Here is a 17,167-nt window from a genome sequence, read left to right as displayed (position 1 = left end):
GGATCGTAGCATCTCATTTACATATGTGTCTATGATCTATCACACAAAGGAAATCGGTGTTTTCGTTCAGTCTGGATTATTCTACTTGGTTGTTGAGCAATGCTAAATGCACATGGCTAAAGTTTACCTGGTAAAATGAAGGTAAAAATTTGCTACCTACTTTAGGTGACACCTGCCACTCATGATACTAGTATACCAAAATATGATTGGGGACTCACTCACTCACTCACTCACTCACTCACTCACTCACTCACTCACTCACTCACTCACTCACTCACTCACGCACGCACGCACGCACGCACGCACTCACTCACTCACTCACGCACGCACGCACGCACGCACTCACTCACTCACTCACTCACTCACTCACTCACTCACTCACTCACTCACTCACTCACTCACTCACTACTTTAGCGATAGACACATATATATGACGTATTACATCAAAAACTGGATATTAAAGCTACATTAGCTGCAACTGGAGGTTTTTAAAAAAATGTTTTGTAACTGAATACACGATAAATCAAATCAAATTCATTTTTTGGGTCCCCGTCAAAAATCGGCGCCCTCAACGGCGATCACGATCTTTCAACCTGCATGTTCTATACTGTTTGTGGATAATATTTACCACTTAGGCGGGAAAAGAAATAACTGTGTTTCTGATAACATGGCCTCAGATAATATGGTAGGTAGGTCGGGATTTTGTTTTATGTGTGTCTATCTTTTTAAATGTTTTTAGTTTTGAAAAATATTGCTTCGACCCCAAAGCAAACGAAATGTCGGTCAGAATACCCATTCTGTTATAGTTTGGAAATTTTGGAAAAAAGTGTGCAGCATTGTAACAAATGGGGGGGGGGTACTGTGTGGTAGCATTTGTGTAGTGTGTATTCCTTAAGACATAAGAATAATCCATACTGTTATTTAATTCATTTTACATCTTAAAATCTTAAACCTGAACTAGTTTCAACTGGGATATTTTTAAAACCAAATATCACCAAAGGTATATTCACCAGAAATTTTCAATTACTTAAAAAAAGACATTGTATCTGTTAATCAGTGGTCAATATTACATGTCGGTAGTGTTGTGGCAAGTTTCGAAAGCTCGATTTTGAATTATTTAAAAACTGTACTAGTTGTAACTGGAGTATCATTTTTCGATCAGACATCCACAATACATTAACTGAAAATTAATTAAAATACCAATAATTAGAACATTGTATATGTTAATGAGTGGTCAGTATTATCCACAGGCAGTATAAAACAGGTTGAGCGTGATCGCCGTTGAGGGCGCCTATTTTGGTTGGGAACCCATCGTGTTTACAGCTACAAAACATTTTTCTTTTAAAAACGTCCAGTTGCAGCTAATGCGGCTTTACTATTCAGTTTTTGAGGTAATACGTCATATATATGTCTATCGGTAAAGTAGTGAGTGAGTGGCCGACCAATCATACTTTGGTACGTATATAGTAACAGGTGTCACCTACCAGTCAATACAGTTCACAGACGACACTTTAATGTGGTTCACCTTTTCAACGAGATAAAACATACGCAGTATTTCACTATGACTGTTGTCAAACGACGTGTGGCAAGCAAAAGTTTTCTGGTGATCACATTTTTGTGTTTCTTTGTAATTGCAGTGTATTGGACGGCATCAATTACACAGAATACGTTTTTCCCGTCTGAGGATCTTGGCAATGAAGTGCTAACCTATAAAAATTTGAACACAGGTGCTGTGGCTCATCAGCGGAATGGACAAGGAACAAATTTGTTAATCTTTGCGCTAAAGCGGTCTGGGTCCAGCGTGACAGGCACTCTCTTCGCAAAACACACCAACTTCTTTTATTTCTACGAGCCTGACATGATCGTGGCCAACAATGTCCTCGGTGGATTTGCAAGAGAAGACTTCGAAAGTATGGAAATGATTCGTCCTCAGCTGATGGGTTTTCTCGATGCTATCTACACTTGCAATTTTACAAAACACGAGTATTTCATTTCAGATATAAATGAAATTACTTTGTTTTGGCGCCAAGGCAACTTTCCTTTCCAACCACCAATAACGATCGAAGACATGACAAAACTGTGTCGATCAAAGGATTATATCGCCACCAAAGTCTTGCGTATCTATAATATTCTTTGGATCGCGCCTCTGCTACGTAAACATAACATCAAAGTAATTCACCTCGTTCGAGATCCACGCGGTCTCATCAAGTCTCGAGAAATGTTTGAAATGAGTTCTCGAAACTTCTTTGAGAAAGACAAGCTGAATTTTACAGACCGCCTCAAGAAAGAACTGGTGAATTATTGCAAATGGATGGACACGAACTACATGGTTGCTCGTTATGGACCTGATTGGCTGAGAAACAATTACCTGTTAGTCCGGTACGAGGATATCGCAGACAACCCATGGGCAGTTATTCCTCAAATGTATAAATTTATTGGAGTTCAAAGTAACGACGTCGTCCACGATATTATTGCTAAAGTGACCTCAAAGAAATCTGGCAATGCTCAAGCTTGGAGACAGGGTGTTACTTATGAGAACGTGATGGACATGCAAGCCTGTTGCCCGGAAAGAATTTGGAAAATGTTTGGGTATAAGTTGGTCAGCAGTGCTGAAATGTTGGCAAACACCAAGATAAGCCTCGTAGAAGACATGCCAGCCGATAGACAAGAATTTGAAGATATCAACTTAAACAATTAATTACCTTCATATTTCAAAAGAAAATAATGTCATTCGATGTTTTTTGTTTCATTTTATAAATCACTCTGTAAAGTTCTACAAAAACCAGATGATGGCTGGAGGGTTGCTGTTGGAAAACGTTTTGGGGTAGGCCAGTGATGGTCAAGTTACCGTAGTAGTTTTGATGGGGGGGGGGGGGGGCTGAGGACTGTCCTTCTGAGCGCCGACTTTCAACCTGAAAAACTGACTAAAGTGCATAGCCATTCGTACGATTTCTTTATGAACACCCCCGGCCCCTCCCTACCTCAACATGGTAAACATTAAAGTTCTGATAACAATGTTCAATTCGGCAATCGAAATAGTCCCACAATAGAATATACAAGCTGTATCATACTGATATTTTGTCCCCCAAACTGAATATATATGTATTTTTTTGAAATTTATGCATATCATTACTTCCGCTTTCAGGGTGTAAAGTGGTCAAAATGGTCTAATTTATACAACGTTTGAAGTTCAAAACTTTTTTTTATATTCAAAAACCTTGGCGCAAGATTTGTTAGGGATATATTATGATCACTAACTGTAAATCAATACATGGTGTTCAGTTTTTCCTAATTAAGTTATCAGATCATGATTTATGATATGTACGAATTTCAACAAAATACTTACATATAATTTTATTAAGTTTTAGAGACAAAATATCAGTATGACTCAGCTTATAATGTGTAACTGGTGTCATAACCTGATTTGATAAATAAAATGTTACAGTATATGATCATGATACATGGATGTACCCACACGATACACAGAAAACACATCCACTACCTATAAGTCATAATAACTGAAAATGGCGACATTTTGTTGACCTTTGGCCTAATTATGATATTTTAATACCCAAAACCTTTGACAAAATATTTGTAATTTTGACTGATTATTCATAATATACAGTGTGTAGCATGCAAATATGACTTTTAAGTAACTTTGACATGGTTTTATAGGCAGTAAGTATTAAGCCTACTAAAACATGTGTTTACCCATAGCAATACATGATATTTCGGTTTTCTCGCGATATAACAAAATGCCCAAGGGTGAGCGTGTGGCACCCGCCAGATATGCTAACAGGACACCTTTCTGAGGTGGAATCTGCAAAAAAATATATCATATAACTCACATTGCAAGGTTAACCCCTAAAAACCGCAAAACAAACACCTCTGGCAACTGGACTATTAATATAATTCAACAGTTTAATTTTAAAAATTGTGAAATGTGTGTATTTATTCCCCAGAATGTCATGCTTTAAATACGATTAGTATACTGGATTTAATAGTGGATTAGCGAGTCACATGTGGTCATCCGTCATCTGTCAGTATAGTATGGTTTCATGGTTTTATCTGGTAGACAATTTGCTTTGAGAAACACCCCAAAACTAACGTTTCATTAGAAAATGTGTTTTTTTTTAAACAATAGAAGGCAGTTACCCTGAAATAGAACTTCATCTGACTCGACAAAATGTTGCTAACTCTACTTACATTTCATCGTCTGCTAACGCTACTTACATTTTATCGTCTGCTAACTCTACTTACATTTTATCGTCTGCTAACTCTACTTACATTTTATCGTCTGATGCAACAAAAATTTTTAGCAACAAATTGCCACATTTATTTGGGTGAGCTACATTTACATACTTAGGTGTTCCGCAATTGTAACAATATAATAACTTACATTGTTCTGTTGTGTCAGACCATAAAATGTAGCAACATCAGTAAGATTTCTTTTATGGTGTTAGGTTAATATTTTGTCGCAGCAGCAGCAGCAGCAGCAGACGACTATCTGTTTCAGGTTAACATGTTTCTACTGTAGTTCATAGCTAGGTAACTGAGAAACAGAAGAGTCGAGGAGTATGAAAATCCAGTGTATGAAAGGAGACTGTATCAAATTCTGAGGTATATTTCAGTAGTTCATCTGTCAGACATAAATCATGATAAATGGGGTCCTAAAATGTTCACACGAAAGCTGACGTTTCATTGTAAATATATCACGTGTCAAAACTTTACACGTAGAGTTTTACAAATAATGTGACAGACGCGGGATATGGATGGAGCAAAAGGTTTATCCTCTTACATGTTATTTGTAGTAGAGATACACACATAGTACACAGCTGCAGTTCATTACACTTGTGATTCTTTTCAATTCTACATGGATTAAATGTTGGGGTCTTTTGTCATGCAAAATTATATTTCTGACATTCTAACCTCTAATACAATCTGATTAAAATCCGATGTACATGTCGGCTAATCGTTCATTGTTATTTTACCTTTGTTATTTTTGCCTGAATTGACCTTCTTTGCACATGTTTACATTTTTTAGCCTGATCGCCTCCTCTACGATCAGGCTAAAAACGTAAACATGTACTACGAAGGTCAATTCAAGCCAAATAACGAAGGTAAGATAGCAATGCATGATTAGCCGACATCTACATCGGATTTTAATCAGATTGACCTCTAGTAATGACTAGTAGCTATATAATAGCAACTGGCAAACTCTCACCAGATTTTCATTAACACCTAGTCTAGTTGCCATACTTGGGCTTTTCTCGAGTGTCTCTCCACCGTATAGTCAAATGCATTTAGCGTAATATTATATTCTTTCCACCAGTAGTTCACAAGATGTAATGTTAGTTCTTTCAAAAACTTTTGGAGCGCCCTTACGTGATTTACTTTCAAACTGGAGGAAGGGTTGTACTTAACTGCACTGAACGAGGTTACCATCAATTACAACCGCCTGTCAGTGTGTAATAGATTACTACTGACATGCGCTGTTCAACCTTTCCCCAAGCAGGAGATTTAAAGATTTAGCTAGATGGTGCTCATTTGACTATAAGTGAAGAGTGAGATCGTAGAAAATGGCGTCCAACGTATAGTAAATAGACTAGTTTGCACCATAAAAGACAATATGATATGATTTTTGTGTGAATCGACACATTCGAAAAGCACTTCAGTCTCGCCTTATTAAAATATGTAACTGCTTCTTCGTCTGTGTTATATCAGATTTGTTTCTAACTACAGCATTTACAACTTGAGCATGTAGATTCGATGAGATAGTATACCAAGCTCAGCAAGACTGGCTACAAGGTGTCATAATAAAACAAAATAAATACAGCGGAGATCGAATGACCTCAAACTATGACAGTGTTTCGTTGCATATACTTTATCACTCATTAACAATATGGCTAACAGATGTGCCTGTTTCCTTTGTTTTCTGACCAATCAGAATGAACCTTATAAAGTACTTCACATTATCTGAACAATCAGAATGAACCTTATGAAGTACTTCACATTATCTGACCATATATACAGTCAATGCCTCATCATTGTGTAAGGTTTAAGTATTATAGACTGGAAAGTATGGAGAAGAGCTATGCATTGTATACGGTTACTGGAATGGTTCAGTATGTATAAGTTTACATTTGACAGGGAGTTAAAACCACCAAGTCTGATTTCTTCGAGCAAATCGTCCAGAACCCTAAATAAGAAATACACCTGTTACGAACAGGTGCTCCATTCACATGAAAGCGTTTGTACCAATCACGTGATTGAAGTTAAAATATTTTACCATTGTTGTATGAGCACATTGTACTATGATAATCAAAATTAATGTCTCTACGTGTCAACTTCAGAGTTCGAGTCCTCACCAAATAGGTAACGTTTCAGTTGTAATGCCTGCTTTGCAGACGAGAGTTCATCGTAGCCACCCGGCAACTTCCATGCTCTTTTTGGGTCCTCCACAAAGGTGACGATCTTTGAATGGACGTTGGGGTTTCCATGGATACGTGATCTCATGGCTATTGACTCTCTGTAGCATTCGATACTTTTATCGAACACTTTCATTTCATAGTACGCGTTACCAAGGTGACTGAGGGAATCGGCAATGTCAATACTGTCACCACCCTTAGAGACAAGCTTGTTAATAGTCACAGCTTGCACTAATTGTGACACCCCTTTTTCATATTCTCCACTAACACATAGAGCTTGGCCTAAGTTAGTCAAACAAGTTGCAATACGAGGATGGGCTGTATTTTTGCCGAACAGTTTTCTGTTTTGCTCCAAAGCTTCTTCGTAGTACTCTATCGCTTTTTGATGGTCACCTAGTGACAACCACGTAGCTCCTAGATTAAGCATACACATTGCAATATTTGGGTGCACAGTCGTTTCTTTGTATAAGGCTTGGTACATGTGCAATGCATCATTATGGAAATCAAGCGCCTTATGAAAATTGCCCATAGCATCCCATGCATTGCCGAGGTCTGTTAACGTTGATGCAATATCAGATTGAATCTTCTCAGCGCCATAAATTTCTTTAAACATATCAAGTGATTTCTCGAGATATGTCACTGCTTTGTGTGCATCACCTAAGAGACACCAAGCCCCACCACATGCTGCCAGACATTTCGCAACTACAGTTGTTGTTCTTTCTTCAATGTTCAGTATTTCAGCCATCCTTAAAGCTTTGTTGTGGCATTCAACAGCTCTTTCAAACTGACCATTCAATTCATAGGCTGTACCCAAATCTCCAAGTGTAGTCACCTTTTCAGGATGGGGTAGTATGGTTCCATGAAGTTCATCATACATAGTTGATACTCGTCTGTGGTAATCCACTGCTCTTTGGTAATCACCAAGTGCGATCCAGGAATTGCCCAGATCCCTCAAAGTTGTCACCATGGTGATACTGGCACAACTGGTACCATACAGGGCCTGATGCATATCAACATAAAGCTCATGGAAGTGTACAGCATTCCGATAGTCTCCTTGTGCATAGTATACAGAGCCCAAGTTGTTATAGCAATAAGCAAGTCGAGGATGTGGATAACTGTAGCTGTACAGATGTTCGTAAATGAGCTTTGCTCTCTTCAAATATTCGATGGCTTCAGATAATTTACCAGTGACTCGAAAGTCTTCTGCCAAAGTCTCCAAGCATTCAGCAACTTCTTGTCTAAGTGCCTCCTTTCCATATAACTTTGTATACATCTCAACTGCTTTTTGGTGACAATGTAATGATTTGTCATATTGACTTAGGATGTAGAAGGTCTTTCCCAGTCCATGAAGACAGGCAGCGACGTCTGGGTGTGGTTTATACACACTCCACAACATTTGGTAGATATTGAAAGCTGATTTTTGGCATATGAGGGCGTTGTCAAACTTCTTCTGCAACCCATAGGCCTGTGCCAATTTCACTAGGGTGTCAGCAATATCAGGATGTGCTCGGTCTCCGTGATGTATTTTGAGATACATTTGCAGCGCCATCTGGTGGTGAGAGATTGCATTATCCACATCAGAGACCTTGGCGTAACTTAATGCTAACTTGTTGATGCTGTCGGCCACGTCATTATGGATACCCTTACTGTATTGGTGCACTTGTCTCCACAAAAGGAAACATTTCTGAAAACAGGATGAGGCTTTATCATATTTACCCAACTCATACCAAGCTACACCAAGATTATTATGTGCAACTGTCTTGTTGATGAGCTCACCGTATCTCTTTGGTTCGGTCTCTTTTTCCAATGCATTCTGTGCACGTTGAAGTAATGTTCTTGCAGCCTGCATAGGGTTCGTATTGTCTTCTGTATTTCCACCTTGGTCAGATTTAGGACCCACTCCCCTGGATAAGTTGTTCGTTTTATGTTGATGTTGTTTTACCAACATTGAATGCAGCCTTGCCACTCCATCCAACGACCTGGTCTTTGCTGAAGTGGCTACAAAATTGGTTATTGCCTTGTTGTCTTCGATGTCATGTTCAGCACATTCCAAGAGGAGTTTTGCTGCTTCATCGTACTGGGCAAGTTTCACATTGAGAGAAATCTGTGAAACGGGGGATGGATCAGCCGCAAAGTCTTTCTGGAATGCCTCCAAATCATAAGAATCATGGGAGTTCAGGAATCTCTCCCTCAAGATGTTGGCAAAATGGAATGCCACTTGGTAATACCGGTATATAGTGTCATAATTCGTGGCAGGTTGTGTGCTTGCCAAACTGGTTGCAAGATCATTGTTAGACTTCTTGGTGGTGTAAGAGAATCTAACCATATGCATACGAAGCTTAGCTTCTGCTGATGCTCCAATCAGAAATCCAAGTTTATCGATGACGTCAGGATTGAGACTGCGTCGTCTGCGTAAATCTTCCAGCACTCGCCAAGGGTTACCAGGTGACACATTACAGAGAAGAGCTAATGCATTAACCATCTGTTCGGGTATCCATATGTCGTTTCTAAATCGTCCCAAATCATCACCTAGTCCCAACTTTGGTACCAGACTGCCACTGATTTTCAACAGAATGTTCCTTGCTAATCGTGACCTTATCGAATCAGTGGCAGTGCTACTTATGGAATCATTTCTTGTTAGATCACCCGGACCTTCTAGCAAACTCTCAACTCTTCTCATGTAGTCTTGCACAAGACATTCTGCACCAGTCAGGAAACTCACTGTCATCAAAGATTCCATGGTTTTTCCTTTCTCTCCGCCCATTGACTTTTCCTGTAGTATCTTTGCCATATCAGAAGGTGTTTTAATTTGCACCATTTTGGCTATTGGTTTATAGTGGGGATTTGATGACATTTGTAGAGCAATTCCTTGAGGTGTATCAAGGTCAAGGAACCAATCATCGTCAGGATTCGACAGATTATTAATAAAATTGATACCCTTGGACGACAGTGTGGTTTCACCCAAATTCAAGATCTTGAAATAAAGGTATCGGATCACATTTCGGAAGTAGTGTTTTATTTGACCATTCCCCGCCATGGTATCTTCAATTAAGACAGCGATTTCCAAGTTTGAGTATGGTGTCACTTCACCCCTACCAAACTCCCCTGTTCCAATCACAGCATACGTACATGGTGGTTTCCCAAGAACTTCGATGCAGTCGTTCCATAAATCACGTATGATGACTTTCATTCGTCCATTGATGAAATGATAAATACGTTGTATACTTCGAAGGCGCTTTGATTCTTGAACCCTTTCCCAATCTTCGTCTCCACCTGCTGTAATTGGATTACAGTTTTTATCAATGTTATTGAGTTCACTCTGACAGGAAACGCGTAATCTTTCTATTTCGGCCTTACAACGTTTCTCTGCATCGTCGCTATCAACTCTTTGCTCCTGTCCCGTGAGAAGGGAAAGGAGCACGCCCTCCGTACCCAACTTTCGACTTGATAAGGTGGCTTCATTCGACACGTCCGGATACTTTGCACATCTTGCCAGAGCAGCATTGTAAAGGGCAACCGCTCGCATCAAGTCATCCACATCTTTGTTAACTTTACATCTCTCAAGATAAACACGTCCAAATGAAGCTAATAAATGAATTTCACTTCTCATACAAGAGAGATACATACTATTGTCTTCCCTGTTGCCAGGAAACAAGGGAAGACACTTCAGCTTCTTCGTCTGAAGCCGTTGTAACTGACTTACTACAGCAACCTCCATGTCTTTTAATGGTAAAGCTTCGACTGCAAGATACAAGAAAAAAATACAATTATTACACAACGTCGGAATTTGAACTATTGCAAGTTCCTAGATCAATCAATACCATCACTGGTGTTTGCATTGGAAAAGAATACTCTTTTCTGAAGTGGAATGCAGACACCAGTGACAGTATGTAGTTTTTGAATATTCGTAAATACCTAATAACGTCATTATTTTGTATTATGACCATCCTTGAATAGAATATTAGCCCACAAGTGACTGTGGTTTCTATGTACCATAGGGTGACATCATACCTAACCCAGATTAGTTGATTTTGGCTATTATTTACAGCATCTAGAATCTAGGCCACATCATACCGAGTATCTCACGTGTGTTGTTTTATTTGAGGGTTTGTGCGTAGCGGTATGTTATCCGACAGTATATAAAATCCCTTTATTGATCCTAGACTTTCAGTTCCATTAGTACCATAGAGATACGTAAAAGCCTTTTATATTTACACAAAGTTTCGGTGAGTGTTATAATCAATACTACAGAACCGATCGCCAGTGCAGAAGTGACTCCGCTCACACCACATCCCAATAACATAACAATGCAACACATTCGACATTCTAAGTTCGAAAAGTACCTCGTCTCCTTTTTGTTTTCCCTTTCCCCTTCCTTTTGGTGGCTTTGAGTATCATTTCATCACATGTTTTGGTGATTGGTAGAGTTCTTTCCCACATCGGACCATCGCACGACTTGGATTTTACATTTTGGAGCGTCATAGGTGTTACGTAATGTGCTGCAGCTAAAGATGACATGGTGGCGCTCTCAGTGGATGATGTCTACTACGAGTTCAAACCCAATCAAGAGACGATGTTGGACATCTACGTACAACTGCAAAAGAACGAACACTTCTATAAGTCGGGTGTTGGATTAATGACAAACGATGGAAGGAAGGGAAAACAATTGTTGAGAAAGCTTAGAGATATTCGTTTTCAAGATGGCCAAGATCGTGCACAATTTACAAAAATGTATTTGATGAATATGGAATTCCAATGCTCCTTTTCAGAGAAGAAAAATACTTCATAACTATTTTAAAAAAATCTTTGCAACTACTACAATAAAAAATAAAAACTTATCAGAAACGGTATTGATATTAATTACCAAGAAACATTCAAATGGACATATTTTGACCATAAATATTAAGGTGTTGAGTTACAAAGTCTGAAATAAGTGTAATCTTAGAGTTTGCTTCTACGTGAACTCTGTGTCTGTCTGTCTGTCTGTCTGTCTGTCTGTCTGTCTGTCAGTAGCTGTTTCTCTCCTCCCATGAAAACTAAATCCATCCAATCTCCACTTTAACAATAACCAATATACTCTGGAGAGAACGTTCGCTCCGGACGTATAGCCTTTGTTTCATTCAAAGACAGTTCTATAGTTGACATGTACTGAATTCTCTTAGTACCCTGCTGGTATAGCATTCAGTCCACCTCTGTATACGCTAAAGGAGATTGGGGTACATAATCAAATAAGTTTCCAACTGTATAGCAACTGTATAAGATATATGTATTGGATAATGTAATGTCCGAGGGCTCGTTAAAATACACTTGAAAGCTGTACGTACACTGAGAGAGTTTAAACAGTACTATGCTAAAGGCAATGGGTGATATCATTCAACAATAATGGTCATAGCTAATAGCTGTATCCAAAGGTCTCCAAGTCTTTTGAGCTCTTTTGTAAACAGTTTTATTCAAAGTGAGTCCCTGTAACTATAGATCTACAAAGTCTTACTTGTAACAGGCTTCCAGTGTATTATAAAATAATTATATGAGTAAGAAGCTCCTTTGCCGTGTGCCATATGTTTCTGAAATGTCAATTATTTTTTCGGATGTTGTCGATTGTACTGTACTTGCAGTAAAACTATAATTTTCCTACGTCAGCGGTCATGCAACCAATTAATCTAACACATTGTTGTGTTGTGTTATTTTGTCCCTTAACGAAACACCACTAAACATGATCGTTTTCTTATCTCGCCTCCAATTATGAATGTTGTGTAAACATTTGGGAATTGAACAAACTCCGTTTTCGATCAGTGATTTTGTATTGCAAACATGAATAGCGGCGACTCACTACCGTGAAATAAACGCTGCCTGATTGTTCATTCACCAATATTGTTGTTGTCATAGTTACAGCGAATATGGTCGATAAATCAAAATTATTTTCGTTAGAATGTCTTTTTAGTGAGTGAGTGAGTGAGTGAGTGAGTGAGTGAGTGAATGAATGTGCGTGCGTCAGTTGGTGTCAGGTATGTGTGTATAACGAGGAAAAAACCTTTGTGTGTGTGTGTGTGTGTGTGTATATATATATATATGTGTGTGTGTGTGTGTGTGTGTGTGTGTGTGTGCGCGTGTGTGCGTGCGTGCGTGCGCGCGCGTGTGTGTGTGTGTTTTATGATGATAAGGTTACTGTTGTCAGGACTGGTTGCCATGCATGTCACTTTATAGTTGCTATAGAGACCTTGAGGTGCCACTGATAAGCTTCGTTGCTATACGCATAACGCCAAGAGTTTGTTAACACTATCCGTAATGCATAGTGTCTAATCTGTGAACGCTAACATAACAAATGTACAGTTTAAATACAATTACAATAATAGTTGTCTTTACTTAGTTGGCACTATAAACAGAATTTCATGTCATTAGAGATTACATGTAAAATAAAATAAACGGAGATCTACACCAGTAGATAACGGTAGATATACATTTATTCGTATATCGGATCACTGGCTGAATTTCGTTAGTTTTCAAGTCCAAACAAACCTATGTCCAATCGTAATTTTGTACTGATGTATGTCTACATTTGATGTCTGGTCAGATCGTGATTAGAAAACTAACCCCGGAATATACTTCACGAATCCTTTGTTTGATCGGTTGGGGAAACGTATTTGCTCGCAAGTCTTCACTATACCTTTAGAACCGTTTATAATATACAGAACACTTAATGATATATATATTACAATTTCAATACATTTTTCACATCTCGAAATACATACCAATGCGAGCTCACGTATCGCATATTAAAAAAGGAGTAGAAACACATTTACCTCAACAGAACTTTCCGGCGCTGGACTACTGTATCCGATATTTTGACCGCTATATATACAGCGTACAGTTAATCCGTCGAGGTGGTGCCAGCCTTGTAATATGGGTGTCTAACAGCTAAAAAAACTCGTGGGTCTTTACAGACGAAGTAAATCAAACCCACATTCCGTTCAACGTGTTCTCAGCGTCTTGGTAGCTTGGAGCTGTATAAACACCACACGTGATGCTATCGTTGGCTGGTTTACCTGACAACGAATACCACCTGTGTGCTGAGCCCACAATTAAAATACCTTGACACATTATTGGCCACCCTCTAGTGTGTATTTCTCCATAAATCCTACCCGCTAGAGCCCAAGTACTGAAGTGCTTTATCTTGACTACGACGTTTTAGAGATAGGGAGATTGACAACTTACCGGTTACTATGATTGAGCAGTCCGTCCATGCATAGACGAATTTACTTTAGTGCAGCATCTAGCAGTGTGTATTCTTGAAACACATATATTTATGTGTATAGCCGACTCCCGTGTCGCCTGGTCATGGATGTTACTGATACCATGAACCCAACTTATTGTCACAAACACTCGTCTCTACTAATTGATACGAATACTTGTACACATGAGTGACTTACTCCTCGTATTGCCATGGAGACTTCGTTCAATCGGTACAGACAACACTGTTGTGTGTTTGCTTCCAAGTTTGTTTGCATTGTAACTATACAAGTAGGCTGCTTATAAATCTATTCAATACCATAATAATAGTTGAATATATCAATGATTGTACTACATTCCCTGTTGTAATAGAGCCTGTAGTACTTGGTTTAATCAAATGACAAAAAAAGAGTAACAAAGGAGACGTCTGGATCAGAGTTATAAACTTCAGACCACTTTTAGACAAGGTTTGAGATGTAAAAGGGGAGTTTACACACCTGTTTGTTTGTTGGTACGATATCTAAACGCGTTACACTGTGTAGAAAGCTCGCTTAGGAGATATGGACCAAATGTGAATATTTTGGTGGAGATCCGGGGTTACTATGGCAACATAAAGTGAAACTGAAATTTCAACTATTCTTGTTCTCTCAAACAGTTATGGGTGGTTTTTAGATGAAACATTGTGAAAGATTCCCCGTGCTACATGGATCAATTTTGAACATTTTGGATGGCGCTCCAGAGTTGAAGGCAACCAAAATAAGTAAAATAGAAAAAAAAATCTTCAAAATTTTACATAAATTTTAAGAATCTATAGGTTTACGTCACTCAGACTAGCGGATCAAAGTACATTACCAAAAACTAATTTTGCTGTTGCCACGGTCATCAAAATGTGAAAAAAATATGATATTCGACATCTTTGCCACACTGTGCCCTAGTTACACTATAAATTATAACGCTAGGTTACCTAAGATGTCAGATCCAATTGCATCATAAAGATTGCATATAGTGTTTACCATGGCAACCAGAATAAGTCAAATTGAAAAATTAAAAGCCGTTTTACCAAAGCAGATAAAATGGCTAAAGTTATGTATCCACGAGTTCAAGTGGCGAATCAGATGACATTCCCTCAATCAAATGTCTTGTATATATGATTACCGTATTACTAAAATGTTCAAGTTACCCAATTTTGTTTGTTGTTTTTTGTTTGTGCTGTCACTGTTCAAATCACAATACTTTACATTGTAATCGTGTTCAAGTCCTAATACATACACAGAGTGTGGTAGATTAGTATACATGGTAGTGTAGTATAGATGACACTAGTCTTGCTGCTAGACGTTCGGGCTTTCTTTCGATGCTATAACTATAAGCGAACGAAGTTCGCATGTGAGGGCCTGCCCGAATGTTCCATCCTCGATAGCGTTGTTCGGTTGTGTGTCGTATTTTATCGGAAGAACATCCGAGGGCTAGCTGATAGACTAAGATGACACCTATTCACCTATACACCTGTATATAGTTGGCAGGTAGTATGTATATGGCAAATCACCAGACATTATGTTTACATTATTGTATGTAAACGCACATCGCAATTTACTATGATCTGGAACTTATGCAAGTTTAAGTTACTTGTGTTTCACTACTTCACGCCTATGCCCACCAGTGACCACAGGCAAAACTCTTACATCAGAGGTCGATATACTACTCGCATATGCAATCTTCAAATTTTCTCTTCGAACATCCCGACTTCATCGAACGCATGTATACGTGTGTCTACAGTATAGTATTAGTACCGCTACATACAGAGTTGTAAAAGATATCATATCACATGTTATAATTCTATTTTATCACCTGAAATGGTATTCACAGATACTATTTGTTATGTATTTTTAACATGTTGATAATTAAATGAAGTTCTTTTTGGCGGTTCATTCGTACAACCAGTTGTCAAAAAAAATCGTTGTCGTGCACTGTTTTGGGGCACTCTTTATCAGTAAATGATTCACCATACTACACAACACCAGTCGTGCGTGTTGCAGAGCACACATGACTGACTATGTGGTGATGATCTTTTGCACTAGATACGTGCACATCCAAATCTCCGCATCTCTTCATTTACAATTTTCGTCAGCACAAGATTTTTACTGGATACTCTATCAAATCAACACTGCTAGTCAAAGACTTTGATAATTTTTTGAAATTTCATTTGCTTCACCCCCAAAAACAACAAGTACAAACAACAACAACAACAACAACAACAACAACAACAACAACAAACAAACCAGGGTTATTTTACGTCACATACGTAGATAGTAAGCGTCGCGATTATTGGTGGGTTGAGCTGTGATTTACCAGCAAGGGACACTTCTGACGAGCTAATAAATACTAGTAACACTGTTACCATGGTGTTATCAATTCTCTGCCATATTATAGAAATAATGCTATCATAGGATGTGTAACATCTGAGCGCATAACATTTGAATGTTTCGCAATGTTGCCATGGCAATTATGCACTTTCTATCCTTTGAGACTGGGGATTGCTGATTTTGTTCCCTCTAAAAAGTTTCATTTTAAGGTTTAGTGTTTGTATGTTTATCTATTCTAGTGAATGTTGATGACTCACCACTACAAAGTCCTTTGTGTGTGGTTACAACTGACCTCTAGGTGGTGGTTGGTGGTTACAGCTGACCTCTAGGTGGTTGTTGGTGACAGCTGACCTCTTGGTTGTTGGTGGTTACAGCTGCCCTCTTGGTTGTTGGTGGTTACAGCTGCCCTCTAGGTGGTTGGTGGTTACAGTTGACATCTAGGTGGTTGGTGGCTACAGCTGACCTCTAGGTGGTTGTTGGTGACAGCTGACCTCTAGGTGGTGGCATTGTCAACAGATTTTAGAGGCAGTGGATATCATTTGTTGTACAATATTGTGGGATCCCCTTTCTACCCCCCCCCCCCCCAGTAAGTTATCAGCTGTAGTAACAGAAGCATTCATCTCAGTACGAATAGTTCTCCGTTCAAACCAATACAATAGAAGTCAATTAACCTGGAACAGAATGTTGCCTGATCGTGGTGATGGCATCAATCCTGCTAGCTACCTGCATGACTGACTTAACAAACATCCTACTCACATTACTACATTTCATGGTCTACTATATAGTGCAATAAAAGTCTTTTGTCCCAATATTGTTACATTTTCTTTTTATGACATGGGATAACTTAAGGTGATCCTCACTCTTAAAATGATCCGAATTTATTGACTGCTATTTTTAGCGTTTAAATTTTTGTTGAGCCAGATGATAAAATGTAACAATGTTACATGTTGTAAGATTTGTTGTATACAGACATGATAAAATGTAGCAATGTTAGTACAATGTTTTGTATACAGACAAGATAAAATGTAGCAATGGTAGTACAATGTTTTGTATACAGACATGATAAAATGTAGCAATGGCAGTAGAACTTTTTGTATAGACATGATAAAATGTAGCAATGTTAGTACAATTTTTGTATACAGACATGATAAA

General features: G+C 38.6%; 1 protein-coding gene across 1 annotated transcript; it reads left to right on the top strand.

The window, feature by feature from the left end:
- Window positions 1–1,561: 1,561 nt before the first annotated feature.
- On the top strand, window positions 1,562–2,698 carry LOC144434991 (carbohydrate sulfotransferase 1-like). The gene has a single exon (XM_078123523.1). It carries the CDS (start codon window positions 1,562–1,564, stop codon window positions 2,696–2,698), a length of 1,137 nt encoding a protein of 378 aa, XP_077979649.1.
- The last annotated feature ends 14,469 nt before the right edge of the window (window positions 2,699–17,167 follow it).

The sequence above is a fragment of the Glandiceps talaboti genome, chromosome 5, assembly GCF_964340395.1.
Source record: "Glandiceps talaboti chromosome 5, keGlaTala1.1, whole genome shotgun sequence".
NCBI classification, from domain to species: Eukaryota; Metazoa; Hemichordata; class Enteropneusta; family Spengelidae; genus Glandiceps; species Glandiceps talaboti.
This window is presented reverse-complemented; position numbering and strand designations above follow the sequence as displayed.